Source organism: Martes martes (genome assembly GCF_963455335.1).
Source record: "Martes martes genome assembly, chromosome: 17".
Taxonomy (NCBI): domain Eukaryota; kingdom Metazoa; phylum Chordata; class Mammalia; order Carnivora; family Mustelidae; genus Martes; species Martes martes.
In genome coordinates this window covers 50863453-50885784 of record NC_137905.1, presented here as the reverse complement: position 1 = coordinate 50885784, position 22332 = coordinate 50863453, and the positions used below count along the sequence as shown (strand labels likewise).

The window sequence follows — 22332 nt, the reverse complement described above, 5'->3', positions numbered from 1 at the left end:
GACGAGAACCTTCCATCTCAAACGCCGGGACTCGGCTAAGGGGTTGCTCCCATTTATTATTGGGCTGACACTGGCGTTTTTTGTTTTTGTTTGGTGGACTTAGAAGAAAAGCCAAATATTTTCCGCGTCTCCCTCCAGATCGGCTTCACATCTGGCCTCTTCCTTCCTTCACTTGCATTACCTGCCTGGACCTTGTCAAGCTCTTGGAGTTTTGCCCCCTGGTTCGGGCAGACTCCCTAGATGTCTGCCGAGACCTTCCTGAACCATGCTCGGTTCTGTCAGACGGCTCTGGATGCTTCGGCAGGCGGGAAGCTCGCATTTCCCCACCCTAAGTGCCAGGCAGGGTGCGTTGCACGGATGAGGCCGCCGGACCCCCAAAAGCACCCCTAAAGGGGAGTACTTTGTGGAGGAGGAAATCAAGGCGTAGGGACAAGGGGCAGAAGTGGCGTTTGTCCCTGACCTTCCTGATGCCGCGGCCCGTGCATTTCGCCACCTCTGTGGTTTTTCAACTGTTTTTGTTTCCTTCTTGTAAGCCAAGGCACCCTCTGTTGACAGGAATTTTACCCAGAAGGCTGAGAGGAAAAAAACGCAGGAGCACGGCTGCTTGGGCCATGATTTGGGGTGGGGAGGTGGCCCTTTTCTCTGTGCCATCTGAGCACCATCAATCGAAATGTGGTCAAGTCTTTAGTTTTCCAGCCAAGCCAGCTTAGCCAGGAGAGCTGAAGGGCCACATCCCAGCTGATCCAGCTAGCGACAGAGCGAGGACTAGTGCTCAGAGACCTCCTGTTTCGAACCTCGGAACACAGCCCGCTCTGCTGCCCGGCTGCTGTTTTCCCAAGATGCCCCAGGGACCATGTCCTGCTTGTTTTTCTACCTTCAGGAGTGAGCATGAAATAAAATAAAAGGGACCATAGAACCCACATGGGACGCTCCCCCTCACGGCTCGTATCCCTTTGTCCAGTTGGTAAATGAACGCTCTGCGGGCCACAGTGGACCTCATGTGGGTGTTTTGTTTGGCCTGCGTAACATTAATAGTTTTTCTTGCTAGTCATTGCCTGCGAACTCCACATAAAAAGAAATGGATTTCTGATTGTTCGAGGAAGACCAGAAGGTTCTAGAGCTTTGCTGTGCGATACAGTAGCCTTGGGCTCCGTGCAACCATTAGCGCCTGAAATGCGGCGGGTCCAGATGAATGGGCTGTCTGTGGATTCCAGAAATTTTGTAGGAAAGAATGTAGGAGACCTCGATTTTTCTACTGATGACGTGTTGAAATTAATGATAACATTTTGGATATATTGGGTTAAATAAAATCTATGAAAGTTAATTTCACTTGTTTCATCCTACTTTTCCTAATGTGGCTACTTGACCATTTAATATTCTGTCCCTGCCCCAGGCCCCCTGGCTTGATTATATTCTAATCGGACAGCGCAGCGCTAGACACCCCAGGCCTGCGCAGCTGAATGGTGGGTGCTGAGTGAAGGCTTCCTCTCTAAGACACAGCCCCTGTTCCCACTACTCCCTTAATGAGTGCTTCACTCACTGGGGTCCCCTGCCCGGCTTGTGCCTGAGTCCCCAGTTGCCTTCTGGGTTCTAGAATAAAATTCCTTCCTCTTCCCCAAGACAGCCTCGCAAATGTTTGCAGACAAGGATCTCCCCTGGTCTCATTCACGGATTCACTGCCCCCTGTTCCTTGGTTTCGAGTTGGGTTCCTTGTCCCCGGGGTGAGTGGAAGGGCTGCTCCCAGTGTTGGCCCTGGTTCCCCCTAGTGCTCTCTCCACGGGCAGAAGCCTTCTTTCTCTGCATGTGAGCTTGCCTGACCACGCATCGGACCGCCTTGTGCCTCCTTCCTCTGGTCAGAGTGAGGATCGAAGGGACCAAAAGGGATGTCCCCTTCCTGTCACCGGGGTGTGCCGCCATCCCAGGGGTACCAAGATGGAGAGTCTGGGATGCAGTATGGGAAATGTGGCCCCCTGCAGAGACCCCAGAAATGGCCTCATAGGATTTTTTCCCCACCCCGGCCACTCAAAAGATGAGAGAGGAACAGACACAAAAAGGACAGAGGGCTGTTTTCAGAAACCCTTCTGGAGGGAGGAGTATCTCTTTACTGATGTGGAGGAGGATGTTCAGTTGTCGGGCATCATAGCGAGGCGGGGGGCCTTTGGGGCATTTAGATAGGGGGACAGGGCAGAACTGGCATAACTCAGGTTGTTGGGGCCAGTGGTGGGCGTGTTAACAGGGCTGGCGGCCGAGGGTGGGGAGAGGGTGGTCAGCACCACACCACCCTCGTCCAGGGAGCGCTTGTAAGGGACTGGAGTATCATTCCGGAGGTCCTGGAGGGCCAGGTAGGCCTGGAATATCTGTGGGCAGGAAAGGGCATGCCGGAGGCTGGCTTGGGTTAGCCAGGGGAGGAGAGGGACTGGGGTTGGGGACCGGCCTGGGAGGGAGACCAGGGTAGGGTTGTGCTCACTGCTCACTGCACAAGGGCACCCAACACGATGCCCAATGCTGAGCTGCACCTGCACGGGGTAAGGGAAGCCTTCTTTCCAATTTGCCCAGTCACAGGAAAGACTAGCAGAGGCCCCGGGAGAAGCCCTCCCCCACCCCCAGGGGAGCTGAGTGAGTGCGAGAATGTTCTAGCCCCCCAGCCCTGCCCTCCAGAGGGGGCGCATCCTCACCCAGATGAGGATGGAGAAGAAAGCGAAGGTGATGGCCGCCTTGGCACTGCTTCTTCCCAGGAGGAACCCTTTGGGTGACGAATGCTGCCACTGGTTAGCCAGGAAGCAGAAACCCACGAACCAGAGGCCTGTCCACAGGACTGGGGGGGGGGGGTCGCAGGAGAGAAGAGGGGCAGGGGGAGCCTGGCTCAGGAAGGGTGGGGCTGGGGTCTGGCCGGGTGGCCTCTCCCTCCCAGCCCTCCAGAAAGCACCCCACTGGAGGAGCTGGGCTGTCCCGTCCAGGAGCCCAGAGCCACTGGCCACGTGCAGCAGGCTGCATTTCAATCCATTAAAATAGGATTTAAAAACGCAGCTCCTCTGTTGCACTGGCTACACCCGAGGTGCTCAGTGGCCCCATGTGGCCAGTAGCTCCCCTACTGGGGAATGCACATATGGGACATTACCATCTTCACAGAAATTTCTGGATTCAATTACCTTTGAGGGCCTTCCCAGCCTAGACGCTGGGATCCTGCAGACGGGGAGGAGGAGGTGAGGACAGTTGAGATCAGACCAAGAGGAGGCAGCCCCAGGGCCTGAGGAAAAGGAACTCATATATTTGGCCCTTCCTGTGTGCCAGTCAATCTAGAGTACTTGGTAGGGGTCAGCAGGGGAGACCTTGCTTTGAAGCCCAGAACTGCCATGTGCCCAATTACGTAATCTCTTCCAGCCTCAGTTTCCTTCTCTGCAACACGGGGGTAGGAACGGGACTTTCCTGCTCAGGTGGGTCTGCGTTGTGCATGGGACGAGGCACGTGGAGCCCCTGGCTCTTTGCCTGACATGTGGGAAGTGCCCAGAAAAGGGCAATGTTACTCCAGGCCTCCTCTCTCTTATTTCATGCTCAGAAAAAGCCCCGCGTCGTGGGGGTTTTCATCCCAGCTTCTACCGAAGCTCAGAGCCGCTCAAGCCACAGGAGTGGAGATTTCAAACTCAGGTCTGCCTGGCTCCATGCTGGAGCCCCACCTCCGGTCCCCGGGGGGCTTTTCAAGGAATGTTCTGTGAAGAAGGGAGGTGAATGCGAGGCAAAAGCAGGGCAGGAGGGAGGCTTCTAGAATTAGCCTGGGGGTCAGAAGAGGTGACCCTTACACTGAGTCGAAAGGATGAGTAATAATTCCCTGGGGGGAAACAGCAGGTGCACAAGAGCTTCCAGAAAGGGAGGAGGGAGGCCTCAGGTCACGTGTGGAGGACGGTGGGCCGGCAGGGTGGAGAAGGGAGGGGTCCCCAGGGCCCCAGGGTGGAGGGGGGGGGGCGCTCACCAGCCAGGATGAAGTCCAGCAGCTGGAAGGCTGTCTTGAAGCGGGTGCTGCCGCCGCGGCTCTCGTGGGCGTCCAGGGCGAGGAAGGTCAGGCAGCTGAGGAAGGCCAGGAGGCCGGCTCCCACGGCGAAGCTGCAGGCCACGTGGTTGCTGTTCAGGACGCAGTGGAGCGTCGAAGACTCGGTCTTGTTCTGGTAGCCGTCGGTCAGCAGGGAGGAGAAGACGATGAGGGAGAAGACCTGTGGGCGCAGGAGGGGGTTCCCAGGCGGCCCACGTGGAGCTCAGCGCCCACCGAAACTGCACATTCTCCTGGGTCCCTGTCGAGGGGTGGTGGGCCTCGCTCCCCTCCTTGTCACGAACGCGGGGCCTCCAAGCCTGTCCCTATTGCTCCTCACCCCTCTTCCCTCCATCCTAGTTCAGGTCTAGGCCCTCCCCCCGGGAACCTCACCCCTGTCTCCTCCCTGGCCTCCCCGCCTCCAGTCTTGGCCCACAAGCTCCCACGGAGGTCCTTCCACGCCCTTCCCTCCTCCGTGGTCTGTACTGGTCTCGCTCCTCCGATTCCATCTTTCTCTCCCCACACCCTCCCCCCTCTCCTGCCTCCCCCATGCTTCCCTTCTGCCACCCCAAACAGGTACCTGCCACCAAACCGGGGGGCCGATACAAAACGCTTAGCGCAGAGCCTGGGACACCGTGAGGAGCTCCAGAAGCATTTGCTACCCATGAGTAACCTCTGCCTGCCCGCCCTTCCCTCCGCCTGCGACTTCTTCCTCCTCCCTCCCCGCTCACCTGGTTCCTCTAAACTTGTTCAAATAAATTTGTGGAGTATTCCAAACACACACACGGAAGTACGGGGAGAGGGGTGTCGGGTGCTCAGTTGTTAAGCGTCTGCCTTGGGCTCAGGTCAAGACCCCAGCCACTCGAGGACGTGGGTAGTACTGCCAGCCCCATTTCCTTAGAGAATGGAACCAAGGCACAGAGAGGCCAAGGAGTTGCCCCAAGCTAATCAGCTGGCAGGTGCCGGAGGCTGGGTTTGGATGGAAGCTGCCCAGCCCCAGAGCCAGCTTGAAGGCCCCGCTCTAAGGCCTGAAGCTGAGATCAGCTGTTTGGAGGGCAGGGGTTCCCAGCAGTGCCACTCGGGGAAAGGTTTAAGCTCCAGCACTGTGCCGTGGGGCAAGGTCCACACCAGCTCTGGAAGGAACTGGTTGGGGGAGTGGGTATTGGTTGGTGGGAGTTCTCCAGGGAGGCTTTCTGGAGTGACGCAGGATGAGAAAGGTTGTCTGGAGGGCAATAGGGAGCCACAGCAGAGTGGTGATCAGGGGAGGGCAGGGGCAGATCTGAGCCAAGACAGACTGGACGGAGTGAGACTGGAGTTTTGGGAGGCCAGAGGAGGCTGCGGACCTGGGGTCTGGGAGAAAATCAAGGTTTGAGCCAGAACGGAAGTTGTGGGGGTTCAATTTAGGAGGAAATAAGGTGAGGTCTGCACATTAAAGAATAAGGAGATTTTCAGGCATACTGGGAGGAAGGGCATGGGGGAGGCAGGTGTAAACTGGGTGTTCAAAAGCCAGATGCTGCCAATGGGGCTCCTTCAGGGACTGGAGAGAAACCCACTGGACGGATGGAGGGCGGGATGAGGCTGGAGAAGTGGGCGGGAGCCACAGCCTCAGAGGCCTTCAGCACCGGATGGAGGGGCCTAGACTTGGGAGGCACGGAAAGTGAAATTTCTTACTTGGATTTAACTTCAGGCATGGAAGGATTCCAAGCCGAGGGCGGCCGGGATCCGACTTAGCCCTGGAGTCAGAGAAAGATCTCCAGGGTGGCAATGGATTGGAGGGGGCAAGACGAGAAAGAAACAGAGAGAGAGAAGCCAAGACCAAAGAGGAGATTGGGGGGAAGGCCCAGGCAGAAACGCTGAGGCCTGAGCTGAGGTCAGTGCTCTGGGGAGGCCAGTGATATTTAGGACGTAAAATTGGACTTGGAGATTGATTGGATGTGGCGGTGTTGGGGACGGGAGCGGGGAAGTAGGTGAGGGGAAGGAATTCAGCAGAATTGGAACTCCTCCTGGGTGGGGGACCCTTCTCTCTATCCCCACCATCAGGTTGGACCTCAGCCAACGTGTGTTGGAGACCCTTGGGACCCTTCTCTGCTCCCACCCTGCCTTCAGACGGGGATGGAGGGCGCAAAGGATCAGCCCTTTAACTCCTCAGCTTGTGTCCATCCTCCTCTATCCTTTCCCTTAATTGCCCTCGCTGAATGAAAACTGTAACAGAACAATGACAACCAGTCCCTCTTCCGTCTGGCCCTTTTGCACGATCCAAGGCTGTTCACATCCATTTCTGGTTTCGGAGCGAGGAGTCCACAGAAGGGGAGCATCTTGGTCAGCTGCTTGGGGACGGAGCCAGGTCGAGGTTTGGAAGGCCCATCGATCACTCGAGCCCGTCTCCATGTTACCTGCGCTACCTCCCTCGCACCAGCCCCACGTGGTCGAGTTCTGTTTCACAGGTGATGAATGGAAGCCATTAAGGCGGAGTGGAAAGAGCCAGGCGCGCCCGGCTCTGCCAGCTGTGTGGCCTTGGGCAAATCATTCACCTCTTACAGCCTCAGTTTCCCGGGCTGTCTTGGTGCTGTGCAGAGGGGGCGGGGGCCTAGGCCTGACGATGGGTCTCATGATTGGCCAAGAGAGGGGACGTGTCCTCTCAAGGTCAGTCAGCGAAGGAGGGGCAGGGACTGGGCTCTGGCCCTCCTGACTTCCCAGGCGGGGGGCTGTTCATCCACTGACCCTGGAGACCTTGGGCTGCGGTGTGAGCCTCGGGCCCTGGAGACTCAGGGAGGGGGCTCAGCTGGGCCGGAGGGACCCGAGCCCTGTGATGCCAGAGTCCAACTTCCTTCCACGCCCTCCTTGGCCCGTCCCCAGGGAAGGAGCAAAGATTCATCAGTTAAGACACCAGCTGGCAGGCGGCAGTGAGAAGGACAAGAGGACCAGCTGCCCAGAGACTCCCTACTGAGGAGCCAGGCCAGGGGGGAAGGAGGAGAGGGCGGGAGGGAGGGAGGATGGAGGCGGCGGGCAAAGTCCGTGACCAAAACGTCTGGCACGGCCCGTGGCCCTTCCCTCCCCCTTCCCCACGCCCGTTCACACCAGCTGGGCCTCCTCCCTTGCCACCCGCTTTTCCTTCCAAAGCTTGGGAGGTGCGAGAATCCTTTGACTAGCTCACCAGCTGGGTGATGACCTTGGGCATGTCCCTCCACCTCCGTGAGCCTCAGTTTCCCCTTGGGTCGAACATGGGTAGTTGATGGCCATGCCATTGGGTCATGGTGAGGAGCAGAAGTTAACGCCCACGACGGACTCGGAACTGGGACGTGGAATTCCTAATTCCCCTCGTCCCCTGGGGAGGAGCGGCAATGTACACGACTCCCCATCACCCTCAGCCCCCCAGACCCATCCCTTGCGTTGCTCACAGAAATGACTTGTCCTAATAATAATCTCTATTTAAAGTGTGATTCAGACTTTCCAGGCCCATGCTTATCCATTTAGGGGCAGAAACTGGTTTCACTTGCAGAACAGTCTTTCCTACCAGCAGGCCATGGGAGCCTTTTCTCAAGGTCACACAGACAGAGAGCGACTTGGTACGTTATCCACCCAAAACGGGGCACTTTTGGGGATTGAGGGCGGCACTCGAGCTGACTCAGCCAGGTGCGGCCCCAGCAAAGCAAAGAGTGTGCCACCCCACGTGTGCAGCGTGTGGCCGAGCCAGGATTCTAAGCCAGGCCCTCCGGATCCTTCTCCATCCCGAGGTTTCAGAAGGGGTAGGAAGGAGAAGCTCCAGGTGAGGACCCTGGATTCGATCTACCTGTTCCCAGAACCCCAGTCAAGTCTCATCAGCTCCCTGGGCCTCAGTTTCCAGCTCTGCCAAAGGAGTGTGGGGGAGCTGGCCGAGCGTAAAGCCCCGAGTCACAGCTCTAACCCCTTTAGGAACTGAGGTCCAGAGAGGCGCAGTGATTGGCTCCAGGTCACACAGCCAAGTCTGTGCTGAATGAAGATTTAAGCCTGGGGGCCTTGAGTCTGGGAACGTGGTAATGATCCAACAAACATCTATAAAGCCCTTGCTTGGCACACAGTGCCTGGCCCGCAGTGGCTATCCCATGCCTGGTATCTTAGTCCTACGTGACACGCTGTTGTCTCCCCTCTGCACACCTCTTCCTTCCCAGAGGGCCCGGCCCCTGCTCCTGTCCTATCCCCTTGTTTGAGGGGCGCCAAATTGAAAGGACTCTGGCATTACACAGACCCCAGTTTGAATCTGAATCCCAGTCCTGCCTCTAACTGTGGGCCCTTAGCCAATACTGTCCAACGGAACTTTCCACCATGGCGGAAATGCTCTAGATCTGCACTGTCCATGTGTGGCTGGTGGGCATCTGAAAGGTGGCCACTGTGACCACCTTTCGAAATGAACTCTTTTGTTTTAATTAGTTTAAATTGCAATAGCCACACGTGTCTTGTGGAGACCCCATTGGAGAGGGCAGCCTTTAAACAATGATGTCCTTAAAAATAAAATAAACAAGGATTTCATTTTCTCCGATGCTCAGTTTTCTCATCTCAAAAATGGGGCTCATAGCATGTACTTGGGAATGCTCTTTCTTCCTCTGAGGGTTAATAAACGTTCGGGGCCTAGAGTGAGATGCTCAGTAAAAGGGGATTTGTTATGAGCTCCCTTTTACTTTGTTCTCCCAATCTGGCCACTTCCTTCCCTGCCCCCCCCCAACTCCCTCCACACTGTGTCTGATGGGTGAAAACTCCTGTTTCCTGTCACCCATGGGGCAGTCAGGCCCCAAGAGGGCCTCACCCCTGCAATGATCCGGGTGATCGTCTTGGGCCTCTTCAGAAACTGCACGGCTTCACTGTCAGCCAGGTCCTGGAGGCTTTCAGGGATGTGCATGGCGGATGCTCTGCTTCTGGGGTCCTGGGGGGCGTGAGCAGGGATGCTGGGTGCTGCCTGCTGGGCGCTGACGTCCAGGGGTTCCAGGCCCACCCTGGGCTCGGCTGCTGCAAGACAAGATGGATGGTGGAGGTCAGAGTCAGAGGTGTGGGCTGAAGGAGCTGCCAGGGGTCCCAGGAATGGGGGCATGGGGTAGAGGGTTCGGGGGGTTCCCCCACGAATGGGGTTGTGTCAGGTGAAGGGTCTACCAGGGTTGAAGGGGTTGGGGCTTGGGGGTGAAGGGGCCACTGGAGGTCCCAGAGGTGGGAGTGCAGGGCGAGAGGGTGGCTGAGGGTCCCACAAATGGGGTAAAGGGTAAGGGAGCTCCTGAGACTGGGGTCACATTTCTGACCCAGGAGCCAGGGAGCTCATTCTAAGGACAGTACTCTCTGGGTGAGAAGCCACGGGTGGGATTTTCCAGGGATTAGGGGGTGCCAGAATGTAGATCAGAACCCTTGGGAGGTCTGAACCAGAGGAATCCCTTTCAAGGTTTGGGGTGACAGCCCCCATAATGGAGAATCAAGGCATCTCAGGGTGTATTTTAGGCCGGCCTCGTGACTTGGGGTTATTTCCTTAGGATAAGGGCCTCCCCTTAGAATCGAAGTCCATCTTCCTAAGGGTGCATTTCCTCCAGTTGGGGGGAGTCTGGACCTTAGATGTGTGGGGAACATGGGCTCAGAAATAAGCTCTCCCCTCAGAATTAGGAGCTCACGCCCCAGGCACCAAGCTACCTTCTTAGAACCGGAGTCTTCCCTTTAAGGACCTGGAATGGGGGTGCTGGGGCTTGGGGGTGATGCTGCCTGACAAAGGGCCACCCCTACTTTGGAGTCCCGGTCTTCGTCACCTGGAGGCCGGCTCTTCCTTCCGCCCACCCTCCCCTCCTGGTCTCTGGCGCCACCCCAGCCTTTTGGTTCCGCTTTTTCCCGCCTTTTCGCTCCTCCACAGCTGATTGGCTGCGTCCAAGTCCCGCCCCCGCCCTTTTCCCGCCTACTCAGGAGCTGACACGAGTCGGGGCGTGGCCTGGGCGGACGTTGGGCCGCCCGCCGTTGGCTGGCAGCGCGCGGGAGTCCAGCCCCGCCTCAGTCCTCCTCCGAGTCTCGCGCCCGCTCCGCCCCCTTCCCTTTGAAGCACGCCGCCAAGGAGACACTTCCGCTGCGCATGCGCCGCACTCAAACAGGGCGAGAGAAGAAAGGCCGGCAGATTGCGCACGCGCAGTTGAGACAGGGCGTTAGGGGAAAGATGGACGGCTTTCGATGACCCAGGCTTTGCGCATGCGTCTTACTGCAGGCTGAAGCTGAAAGTGGGGGACCCAGGACGCCTTCCTACACATGCGCAGGAGGCTCAATGACAGTCGAGCGTTGGCTAAGGTGAGGGAGAGGGCGGAGGATTGCATGGCCGGGGGAGGGCCGCCCTGCACCCCCTATGTAGCCTTTCCGAGCATCTCCTATGCTCCTAAGATCCACCTGCTGCCTAGACCCCGCAGAAACCCGTTGTACCACTATAGGGTCTCTGGGCCTTTAAAACGCCCCAGGACTCAAGACTTCTGACCCCTGCCTGCAGTTCGGGACCACATGAGCAATGTGGGAGGGCAAAGGCAAGACGCGCTGCAAGACGGGCAGATGGGCTCTGCGCCCTGCCTGGGGAAGGGACGGCCCCTGGAGGTGGGAGAGGGTGCGGTTCCTCTAGATGACCTTTGACCCCTGTTCATTTCCCTTGTTCAGGCTCCAGGGAAAGGGTCTGGCCATGCTGCATGTGACCCGGGGGGTCTGGGGATCCAGGGTCCGAGTATGGTCCCTGTTGCCCACGCTCCTCGGGCCCCCCCGGGCCCTGTCGTCGCTGGCGGCCAAGATGGGGGAGTACCGCAAGATGTGGAACCCCACGGAGCCCCGCGACTGGGCCCAGCAGTACCGCGAGCGGTTCATCCCTTTCTCCAAGGAGCAGCTGCTCCGCCTCCTGACACAGGTACCGCCCGTCTCGGGTCCGAGAGCCTGGGGACTACGGCTCCCGGCAGGCATCGCGGTGGCACAGCCCTTCGTGCCATAGAGGGCTGTCCTGGCGCCTCCTGGGAGTTGTAGTTCCGTTCCCTTTCTTCTCCCGGGTAGGCGTGTAGGGACAGACCTGTGAGGTGCTGATAAAGAAGCAATTCCGGACTCTCGCCTGTTCTACGGCCTTGAACAAGCCCTCTTTGGGGCATGGGTTTTCCCTCTGCAAAATGGGTATAATAATCATCCTCATCATTACTATTACTACCACGTAATAATAATTATTATACTAGCGAAAACGTCATCATAATTGTTATCACACTGTTTGAGCTCTTACTGTGTGGCACAGTGCTAAGCATTTTCCACGTCTTGTTGAGTCATCAGAACAAACCAGTAAGAGAGAGACTACCATGGTCCCTGTTTTACAACTGAGGTGACTGAAACAGGTGAGGAGAGAAAGTGACTTATCAAGGTGATGATGTTGTGGCCCGGGTTAGAACCAAAGTGGCCTGATTCCAGAGCAGGGCAAGGACTGTGATCTCTCGTGAGGCATTAGACACCTGCTGCACTGAGGGCCCAGCTCCAGAACTAAGCTCTTACCCTACTCTCATCATCCTACTTGTCATTAGTGAGGATTATCATTCATTTATTTAAAAATTATTTATTGAACACCTCTGTAAGTACTAAGGTCAATGCTAGACTTTATTCACAAGCACACACGTAGGTATCAACACACACAAACACTATGTGTACAAGGACATGGAATTGCGTCACATTCTCACCATGGCGCTCTCAAAAAGAGGGTGTGGTCCTCTGTTGCTGATGAGGGAACAGGTTCAGGGGGGTGAAGACATTCACCTAGGGCATGGAAGTAGGAAGCATAAAGAAGTGGTTAAATATGTGTGCTCTGGAGTCAGACAGGCCCCAATCAGAGTCTTAGCTTCTTTTCATACAAACACTGTGGCCCTCAGTGAGTGACTTCCACTGAGCCTCAGTTTCCCCTTCTGAAAAATGGGGGGCTAAATCTAATTCCATCCAGCCCTGTACAGCCTCTGGAGGGTGATGGACCAGGGAGCGGCCGCTGGTACACCATCACTGTGTCAATGTCAGCGAGTGAGTGTCAAAGCGGGAACTTGACCTTCTAGCTCTTTCTGCTGTCTGTTTTCCGATACACTGGGCTGGCTCAGTTTCTTGGTCAGTGAAACTGGCTGTCCCCCGACCCCAAGCAAAACAAAATCTTAGAATTAAAACCCAGATCGTATGGACTGCCAGAGAAAGAAATCCACCCCAAGAGGAAAGGGGAAAGAAACCTAAAGAGAAGTTTTGCCTCCTGAGGTAACAGGAATTCCACTCCAGCCCCAAGGAGAAGGCAGCTTTGGCGGAGTTTGCGGCCCACGTGGACTTCTGCACCTTGTTCCACTACCACCACATCCTGGCCCGGCTGCAGGTGAGGACCGGGCCCCTGGCACCATCCTTGGTGTGCCCGTTTGCTTATCTGTTCATTCAGTAAGAATCCTCCGGGTCCCTCTTTGGAACCCAGCCCTGCTCTAAGCAGCAGTGAGCGGACAGATGAAGCCACGTCCCTGTGGAACTGAAATTCTGGTTGGGGAGACAATGAATGAATGAATGAATGAATGAATATGAAATGGGATGGCCCAGAGCTGGAAGTGCTGTGAAGAACAATGAAGCAGAGTAGCAGGACAGAGAAGGATGACATGAGGGCCTGTTTTAGACAGAGTGGTCAGGGAAGCCTTCTCTGAGGAGGTGACAGGTGAGGGAAGACCTGGGTGGAGACACAGAGAGAGAGCCTTCTAGATGTCTGGTGGCGGGCGGCGGGGAGTGTTCTAGGCAGAGGGAAAAGCAGATACAAAGGCCCTGGGGCACAGAGAGTTGGGAGAACAAGGCAGGGAGCTCTGTGGCTGGAAGGCAGTGAGGGAGGGAGAGCAGGCAGAAGATGAAGACAGAGAGGGGTTGGGGGTAAACTGTTTCCTTAGGTGATCTGGCAGCCACGGGAGGGCTCTGAGCAGAGGAGGGACATGTGCTGATTTAGGTGCTAATGGGATCCTTCTGGAACAGACTATCGGAGGCAGGGAGATCTATTCAGAGTCAATTATGTTTGTCCAGGTAAGGGATAATGGCAGCCCCAGCGAGGGTAATAGCTGTGCAAGTGGGGAAAAGTGGTCAGATGCTGGTAATGGTGGGAAGGCATCAGCATTTGGCTGGGCAGGCGGAGTGTGAGGGAGAGGAAGAAGTCAGTGGGGGGGCCTCCAGCAGTTTGGGCCCGCTCCCTTGAAGAATGGAGCTGCCATTTACCAAGATGCGGAGGACAGAGCGGAGGTGGGAGGCAGATCTGCAGGGATGACGCGAGCTCCGTTTTGCACTTAGGAATCTGAGATGCCTGTAAGACAGGCAGATGGAAAGATGGACCCAAATGTGGGCTCCGGAGGTCATGGGAGGGGTCTGGGCTGAGCAGCATCCCCTGGGAGCATTTAGATTTTGCGGATGAGATCAATAGGGGGATTAGCGGAGCCCTGGGACATGCCAGCCTTGAGATCAGGAAGGGGAACTGGACCAGGTAAGGGGGACAGCCAAAGAGCAGCCAGACAGAGAAGTGGAGCCCCAGGGAAGGGTGATGTCAGCAAGCCACATTCTCACATCCTCCCCCTTCAGCTCCCAGGATCCTGGCTGTGGGGGGCGGTGGGGGAGGGGTCCCTGAGACAGTGACCGGCCTCAGTGATTTTCTCTGTGTGACTCACTGAGCTCAGAAAAGCTGTTAGGCTCACAGTAATAGTTTATTACAACAAAAGGAGAGCGAACAAAATCACCAAAGGAAAAAGGCCCTGGGGTGGGGTCCCAGAGAGGCCAGGCCACCTTCCTGCTGTCTCTCCCAAAAGTGTCTTGCAAGATGACACTTAGTTCTCTCACCAGCAAGGTGGGATAGTGTGTATGGAGTACATTGGCCCGCCAGGGAAATTCACCTGAGCCCTGGAGTCCAGGATTTTTTTTTTTAAGATTTTATTTTATTTTTTTAAAGATTTTATTTATTTATTTGACAGAGAGAGATCACAAGTAGGCAGAGAGGCAGGCAGAGAGAGAGAGAGGAGGAAGCAGGCTCCCTGCTGAGCAGAGAGCCGGATGTGGGGCTCGATCCCAGGACCCTGGGATCATGACCTGAGCTGAAGGCAGAGGCTTTAACCCACTGAGCCACCCAGGTGCCCTAAGATTTTATTTTTAAGTAACTTCTGCACCCAGTGTGAGGCCCCCAACCCCGAGATCGAGACTTGCATGCACCAGTGACCGAGCCAGCCAGGCGCCCCAGCTGGGATCCAAGATGGTTACTGAGGGTTGGTCAGCGCTGGCGTGGCCGGCCTTAGCTACTCAGTCACCCTCCAGGGCCATGAAACTGCTCCTCCGTGGCCGAGGCCCCTACCATGAATCACACTGTTAGCACAGACTGGCCGCTGTGGCCCAAGACCCCAGATACTCTTAGCAAGCAAACATTTCCAAAGGCTTAGAAGTTACCCAGGAGCCAAACCCAGGGCCAGTCCTCTGGAATGTACAGGGTTTGGACGACCCAGGCCTGTTGAGCCCATCCGTCACTTCACACTGCCCTGACACATGCCCTCTCTGCTTTGAAGGGCAGTGACAGCAACCCCCTGCCACTGAGCGTGCACTCTGGGTCAGGCTCATGGACCCCTTCCTGTGGCATCGAGGGGCAGCTGCCATCAGCCCCACTTACAGACGCAGACACAGAGGCTCTGGGAGGGCCTGGCCGAGCCAGGATATGCAGCCGGGTCCAGCTGCCTCCGAGCCCTAGCCTGGGGTCCGTGAGAGGCAGTGTTTTTGTTTTTTTTTTTAAGTTGTTTAGAAAATCGTCTTATTCTATAAACAGTTAAATATATAGAAACATAGAACACATATAACATGAACATGCATGTTGCCACTGGGGCAGGGAATTTTTTTTTAAGATTTTATTTATTTATTTGACAGACAGAGATCACAAGTAGGCAGAGAGGCAGGCAGAGAGAGAGTGGGGTGGGGGAAGCAGAGAGCCCGATGCTGGGCTCGATCCCAGGATCCTGGGATCATGACTCGAGCCGAAGGCAGAGGCTTTAACCCACTGAACCACCCAGGTGCCCCAAGGCAGGAGATTTTAAACTGAGACACTAAGAGGGGAAGGGAAGAGTGGGGACAGAGGCAGGTGGACAGCATGGGGGACCTTTTGCTGAGGACCGAAGTCCCCTGAGGAAGCCACCCATGGGCAGGCAGAGAGCTGGCTGCCCTTGTTTATCAGCCCGCCAGTGACCTTGACAGGTGACCTCTCTCTGCACTTCCTTTCCCTTATTCATCCTTGAATTCATTCAGTGGGTATATATGTACATATTTTAAAGATTTATTTATTTATTTGAGAGAGAGAAAGCGAACAGGGGGAGGGACAGAGGGAGAGAGAGTCCCAAGCAGGCTCGACTCTCAGCGCAGAGTCTGACGTGGGGGTCGAACTGACGACCCCCAGATCACGACCCAAGTGGAAACCAAGAGTCTGACGCTCAACCGGCTGAGCCACCCAGGCTGCTATCCGTGGCCTCCCTCAGCTTGTAGACTACAACAGTCCAACCTCTGTCTCCCGTCTTCACGTCACCTTCTTTTGTGACTCTGCTTGTCCTTTTCTGTCTCTTATAAAGGACATGCTCGTTGGATTTAGGCCCTCCCTAATCCAGGATGATCTCATCCTGGGATTCTTACCTAATTAGACCTGCAAAGACCCTCTTTCCAAATGAGGCCATATTCTGAGGTTCCGAGGAGATGTGAATTTTTCGAGGATACTGTTCAACCCTCTTCACCCAGTTAAATTTGAATTTCAGATAAGCTATGAATAACTTTTTTCTTTTGCAGTAGAATTATTTCCTATATAATACAGTCCTCAAATATAAAATTGTTAGTTGTTGATCTGGAAATCAAATCTAAGTTGGTGTACTGCATTTAATCATTTAATTTAATTTAATTTAATTTAATTATTTTCTAAATCTGGGAACCCTAATTAAGAAGAAAAAGCAAGCAGGAATGTTTTGCAATTTTAGGTAGAATAGTCAGGGAAGGCCTCACAGAGGGGGTGACATTTGAGCAGAGACCTGAAGGAGGCAAGAGTGATCCATGAGATCTGTGGGAATGGTAATGGTAAGCGCAAAGGCCCTGTGGCAGGAGTGTGCATGGCGGGCAGGAGGAACAGCAAAGAAGCTGAGTGAGCAGGGGAGGAAGGCCAGAAATGAGAGCAGCGATGGGGCTGGGGCCCAGATTCTGCAGAGCTTCTTGGGGACCCAGGGAGCACTTTGCTTTGACTCTGAGTGAGGTGGAAACCGTCAGAGGGCTCTGAGCAGAGGGTTGGGAGCTGGCTTCAGTGACAACAGGTGCCCTCTGGTGGCTGCCTGGGGAACAGACTGGGTTGGGGCTGGAAGACGGGTGTGGGGGGGACCAGTGCCCAGGCCACTGCCACCGTCCAAGGTGTAAGGGTCGCTCAGACCTGGGGTGAGAGGGGGGTGGTAGGGGGTGGTGATGAGAAATGATCAGATTCTGGATCTGTTTTGAATGTGGGGCCATCAAGATTTGCCAGTAGGTTCAGTGTGTGAGAAATAGAGGCATCAGATGGACTTGGCCTCTTCTGAGCCGGGTAAGGTGGCAGGGGAAGCAGGTCCGAGGAGGAGTTTCAAGACTCCAGTTTGGGAGGAAGTGGGTTTGAGAGGATGCCCATCAGAGGCCCACGTGCAGATGTCAGGAGGCCTGTTGGGACGTCTGCGGGCAAGCGTGGATTGGGCTGTTGGCATGTGAGTCTGGGGCTTGGGAACGTCAGCAGCAAATTCAAGCATGTACCTTGCCCTCAAGGAGCTGAACTTGAGTGGTGGAGACAGGTGGAAGTCAGGAGCTCTCCCCTGGTGAGTGGATAAATTCAGACAGTGAACTCACCGGGCACGGTTCATAGCAGCAGATAGCAAAGCTGACCTTGGTTTCTGTACTGAAGTCCGTGTGCAAATTGGTAAAACGCACCACTTTCCCTTGCCTGGTGCTGCGTAATATGGTAGTTGCTGTCCACATGTGGCTGTGTTTAAATTTGAGATCATTGAAATTAAATAAAATTTCAAAATTCCGTTCTTCCATTGTATTCACTCCATTTCAAGGGCTCAGTAGCCACCTGTGACCAGGCTATTGGACGGTGCAGATCTAGATGTTTCTGTCATTGTCAGCAGTTCTGTTGGATGATGTTACTCTACATTCTTTATTTCCATCCGAAAGAGTGACAGGATAAATGTATATGTCTACTGCATCTAAAATGGTGCTCATTAGAGCTGGCACATTTGTGCAGTGCCCAATCTGCCCAACCTCACAGGGTGGCTCTGCTCAGCCTAAGGAGCAGAGAATGACTCTTTGAGAATGATAAGGGAACTGGAATGTTGTAGAAGAACAGGACTTAAGTAGTGGACAGGGAGGGGGGCAGGGAGAGTCTCTTAACAGCATATACAATGTCCCTGTGCCTGGAGGAACTTACACCAGTGTGGCTGGTGTTGAGCCACCAAGGGGGATTATGGTGTTAGGTCCTCGGAGGCCCTGCAGGACACAGTACAGAGCATGATCCTATTTCCTGAGGGCAGTAGGAGCCTTGGAATGATTTTAGCAGGAGATCGACATAGTTAGATGTGTAATTCCTGATATAACACTTCTTTGCTGTGACCTTGGGCAGTTACTTAACCTCTCTGTGCCTCAGTTCCCATCTCTGTAAATGCAGGTAATAATAGTACCATGGTCACATGGTGAGAACAACCTGCTTCAAGCAGTCCCTGGTGCGTAGAAAGTTCTATATAAATGTGCACTATCATTTATTACTGTTGTTGTTATGGTTTGATAGAATCTTGGCTGCTGTGTAGAAAACAGATTGTTGGGAGTGGGGTGAGGGGATGTGGGGAGACCATTGAGAAGGCTGTTGGGCTCCTCCAGGCAGGAGGAGCAGATGGGGGTGTGGACGGGGTAGGGTTGGGGGGGTGCAAAGTGGTGATCGGTTTTGGAGGTAGAACCAGCAGGGCTCATTGTGTGGGGGAAGGGAGCAGCAGGGGTCACCTGTGACATCCAGGGGTCACCTGTGACATCCAGGTTTCTGGCCAGGAGCCCTGGGTGGAGATGGATGGGAGGAGCCCAGAAGAGAATTTGGCTCTCAGCGGATGCCTGATGAATGCAGATTTCGCTCTCCTCTGGCTCTGAGCTTCCCTCCCCCTCAAACTGCGGCTCAGTCCCGGCAGTGGAATTTCTCAAGGTCACTCTGGGAGTCCGAGAACTTGGCCTGTGGGACCTGAAGGGCTTCTGGCACAGGCCCCAGCACTGGGCCGGAGTCCTGTCCTCGGGCAGCACGCCCCAGCCCTGGGAGTTCACTCGGAAGGGGGCTTGCTGAGGCTCAGCTGTCCTAGCTGTCCTGTCTCCCTGCTCAGTGGTTTCCATGGCCCCGGGCCTTCCCCCCTCCAAACTTCTGCCCGGGGGGTTCTTCCCACTTGGAGTACCTCATTCCTTCCACTAATTCAAAATCACACCTGGCCTAGACAGGTTTTCCTTAGGGCTACCTGTCCTGAGACACACAGAGGACTGGGCTTCTGGACCAGTGATCTCCCCATGAGTCTCACTATATAGTCTGGGACAAGTCACAAGTCACCCTGAAACCAGCAAAGAGCCTAGGTACCCAGAAACTCCCTTCTGCATTCATTCACTGAGTCAGCATTTTTTCTTTTCTTGTGGGCAGGGGAGGAGGGGGTTGCGGGTATATAAAATGAGATGAGCAAAGCAGAGGCCAGTTTGTGGGGGACCTTGGAGGTGGTGGACAAGTTCTGGTATTTATGCCACTGCGGGGGGTTGGAGGGGAGAGGTTGCGGGATCTGTTTCTAGTCTGAATAAGCTCTTTGTGGAGAGCGGTTTGGAAGCGGTGAGAGAAGAAGCAGGGAGAACAGAAGCCCAATGCAGTTGTTGGGGCAGGAGGAAGAGGTGGCCATGGAGATGGGGGAGGGGGCAGATGGATTCAAGGGCAACTCAAGGGTCTAGCCTGTGAACTTGCTGAAGGGTTGGAGAGGGCGGTGAAGAGAAGGAAGGGATCAAGGATGCCTCCGAAACGTCTGATCAGAGCATCTGTAGATTCGGGTAATACTATTTCCTTTAGAGAGAAGGCTGGTGGAGGGGAAGGAAGAAATGAGGCATTCTGGCTGGGTTAGCTGCGAGATGCTGTTTCCAACGGGAGGTACGGAAGAGATCATTGACTATGACTGTCTGATGCTTGGGGTGGAGACCAGGGCTGGTTGCCAGAGGAAGAGGTCTGGGAGAAGAAACTCAAATTTATTGGAAGATGGGGGTAGAAGGACGTGACCTGTGGCTCGACGTGCTGCATTTGAGGCAACTGACATCCCACGAGGGATGTCAACTGGAGAGTTTGCATTAGTCAGTATAAAGGCTTAGCTGCTGTAACAAGCAGACCCCATGACACAAGGGTTTAAAGGAGGTGGAATGGGATGCCTGGGTGGCTCAGTTGGTTAAGCGACTGCCTTTGGCTCAGGTCATGATCCTGAGTGTTGGGATCAAATCCCATGTCGGGCTCCCTGCTCAGCGGGGAGTCTGTTTCTCCCTCTGACCCTCCCTGCCCTTGTGCTCTCTCTCATTCTCTCTCAAATAAATAAGTTTAAAAAAATCTTAAAGGAAGTGGAAGGGGATGCCTGGGTGGTCCAGTCATTAAGCGTCTCCCTTTGGCTCAGGTCATGGTCCTGGGGTCCTGGGATCAGGCCCTGCATTGGGCTCCTTGCTCGGTGGGAGCCTGCTTCTCCCTTTCCCACTCCTGCTGCTTGTGTTCCCTCTCTCACTCTTTCTCTGTCAAATAAATAAAATCTTAAAAAAAAAAAAAAAGAAAGTGGGGGATTATTTCTCTCCCCCTTAACGGTCCGGTAGCAAGTGGGCCAGGGTTCTGCATGAGGTTATTATTCTAGGACCCAGGGTCCTTCCGTCGTGTTGCTGTGCCATTCCTTAGAACGCTGTCTTCATCTGTGTGGTCAAAACTAAGCCAGGGGTAAAGCAGTGTTTTCAGCCAGCAGTCGAAGGAAAAGAGAAGAGACGCAGGGGAGTGAGAAGTGAGGCGGAAGTTGGACCTTCTGCAGCCTTTCTGTTCACGGTCCATGGATGAGTCCTGCCTTCTCGCCACATCTAGCCTCCGGAGAGGCTGGGGAACATATTCTCCCTCTGCATCGTTGCATTCCCCTTCCCCTCTGTTACTGGGGACAGATGCTCATGTCCCGGAACTGGGTATCAGGTCTGGAAACTTGGAGGACGGGTCTGGGCTAGAGATGTGAAGTTGCCCAGAGAGACACAGAGATTTGCAGAGTGGTGTTTAAAGGGATGGGAGTAACGAGGCTACTGAAGGTGAGCGTGAAGAGAGAGAAGGGGAGAGAGCCCAGCACAAGCCCTGGGGCACCCCATCCCCTAAAGGGTGGGCCGGGAACCATCTCTCATGCTGTGCCCAAGCCCATTTTTCTTCTCTCTGACTCTCTCCTCAGGCCTTGTATGACCCCATCAACCCCGACAGGGAGACCCTCGACCAGCCTTCGCTGACGGACCCCCAGCGTCTGTCCAATGAGCAGGAGGTGCTCCGGGCTCTGGAGCCCCTGCTGGCCCAGGCCAACTTCTCCCCGCTCTCGGAGGACACCTTGGCCTACGCTCTGGTGGTCCATCACCCTCAGGATGAGGTCCAGGTGCCTGTCTTCTAGGGGAGACCCGGAACTCCCAGGAATCCCTGGGGCAGGGTGGAGCCTTTGGGAGGCAGAGGATGCTGGGAGTTGCCCTGAACACAGGGTGTGAGCCCGCATAGCATTTTTGGTGAATTAGAATGCAGTACCTCTTTCCCAGTCACCGCACTGTCATCTGTTGGGAAAGTATCATAATATACGGATCTTCCTAGGACTAGAGCCTTTATCATCATCTTCCAGAAAGCTGTAATAATAAATAATACAAAATGCTCATCCTTAAAGTCAACAAAATTAAAATAAAAATCGTAAAATTCCAAAGTCCCCCATTTAGTGATTTTTAAGATACACTTTTTTTTCCAGAGTCATATTTTGTCCGAAATTGGGATATGACTTATAAGTGGTAGTGTGGCATAGTCTTAACTGACAATATAATTCTCCTTTAGTTGCTTCATAAAATAGTGGGATATCCAGTTAACAATTCTTACAATATATAAATGTGTCAAAGTAACATGCTGTGTACTTTAAGCTTACAGTGTTACATGTCATATTTGTTCAACTAAAAAATAATGGGGTATCTTAAAATCAGTATTATTTTAGATTCTCGGAAATGTGGTAATAAAAATGACTTTGAGGTAAACGGTGCCATCTTAGATAGTATGCCCTTGTGCAGTATACAACATGAGCAACTGTACATGGCCATCCTGTCTAGACCCATCCCGGATGATAAGCCTGGGAGAGGAGTGGAAATCATTGAGGGGAGGGGCATCTAATTCTAGTAGCCTATACTCTCACCCTAGCCCATGCTCAGCTGCCTCTGCTTCCTTTGTCCCCCTTGTCAGGTGACAATAAATTTGGATCAGTATATCTACATGCAGTTCTGGGCCCTGGGCCAGCGAGTTGGGCAGATGCCCCGTAAGTCCAGCGTGGGCTCCAAACGTGGCTTCTTCATCAGGTCGCCCCCCGCAGAGAGGTGAGGCGGCCCTTGTTCCCCAGCTGCAGCGAAAGGGAGCAAGGTTAGAGTCGAGAGGGGACTGACAGGTCAGTGTCTGGATTTGGGTATCGGGACCTGGGAAGGGAAGTCAAGAAAGGGGTGGGGAGATCATCCAAATGCTGCCCTTTTTTCCCCAAGGGAAAATAAGAACTACAGTGCCCAGGGAAGAGGAAGGGTAGGCACACTTCTCCCCATTTTCCAAATGAGGACGGCTGAGGCTCCGAAAGAGAAGGCCACATTCTGAAAAAAATGGCGCAGCCAGGATTCTGGTGAACATTATATTTTAACCAGAAACTGCTCTAATACAGAGCAGGGTGAGGAGAGGCAGATCTCTTGGGCCTGTAAATTACCCAGTCTTTCTGGAAGTCAGTTTATCAAATATGGTCATGAATCCAAAAAACCAAACCAAAACAAAAAACCCAAAGACAAAACACACACACACACACACACACACACACACACACACAAAAACAAAAAACAACAACAAAAAAAACAACCCTCATATCCCTATATACCCCTCAGTAATTCCACTTCCAGGAATCTGTTCCAAGGAGATATTTATACTTGCAGACTGTGTGTTTAATTATCTGTCTCTCACACTGGACTAGAAGCCCCACAAAGGCGGAGACCGACTCATTTGGCTCCTTCTCCAGAGCTGAATAGCGCTCCCTGGC

General features: G+C 54.3%; 2 protein-coding genes across 2 annotated transcripts in view; one reads left to right on the top strand and one right to left on the bottom strand.

Annotated features, from left to right (window-relative positions):
* Window positions 1–2070: 2070 nt before the first annotated feature.
* SYNGR4 (synaptogyrin 4) lies at window positions 2071–9816 on the bottom strand. Its single transcript, XM_080828455.1, has 5 exons — window positions 9665–9816; window positions 8802–9001; window positions 3968–4205; window positions 2676–2815; window positions 2071–2357 (listed from the first exon to the last, which is right to left on the bottom strand). The coding sequence occupies exons 2-5, from the start codon at window positions 8892–8894 to the stop codon at window positions 2124–2126; spliced, it is 705 nt and encodes a 234-aa protein (XP_080684581.1). The 5' UTR covers window positions 8895–9001; window positions 9665–9816; the 3' UTR covers window positions 2071–2123.
* A 408-nt stretch (window positions 9817–10224) lies between these two features.
* TMEM143 (transmembrane protein 143) overlaps window positions 10225–22332 on the top strand; it is a 19213-nt gene continuing 7105 nt past the window's right edge. Inside the window, 5 exon segments of the mRNA XM_080829613.1 lie at window positions 10225–10300; window positions 10655–10895; window positions 12258–12362; window positions 20479–20673; window positions 21507–21637. Of these exon segments, the coding sequence (XP_080685739.1) occupies window positions 10278–10300; window positions 10655–10895; window positions 12258–12362; window positions 20479–20673; window positions 21507–21637 (695 nt within the window). The 5' untranslated portion in view covers window positions 10225–10277.

Bases quoted from the DNA above. Each gene is read 5' to 3' on its own strand.
- SYNGR4 (XM_080828455.1), bottom strand. From the start codon at position 8,894: ATGCACATCCCTGAAAGCCTCCAGGACCTGGCTGACAGTGAAGCCGTG. The intron at 4,206-8,801 runs GTGAGGCCCTCT...CTGCGCCCACAG, and splicing joins TCACCCGGATCATTGCAGGG to GTCTTCTCCCTCATCGTCTT. The intron at 2,358-2,675 runs GTGAGGATGCGC...TCCTGCCCACAG, and splicing joins TCTTCTCCATCCTCATCTGG to ATATTCCAGGCCTACCTGGC.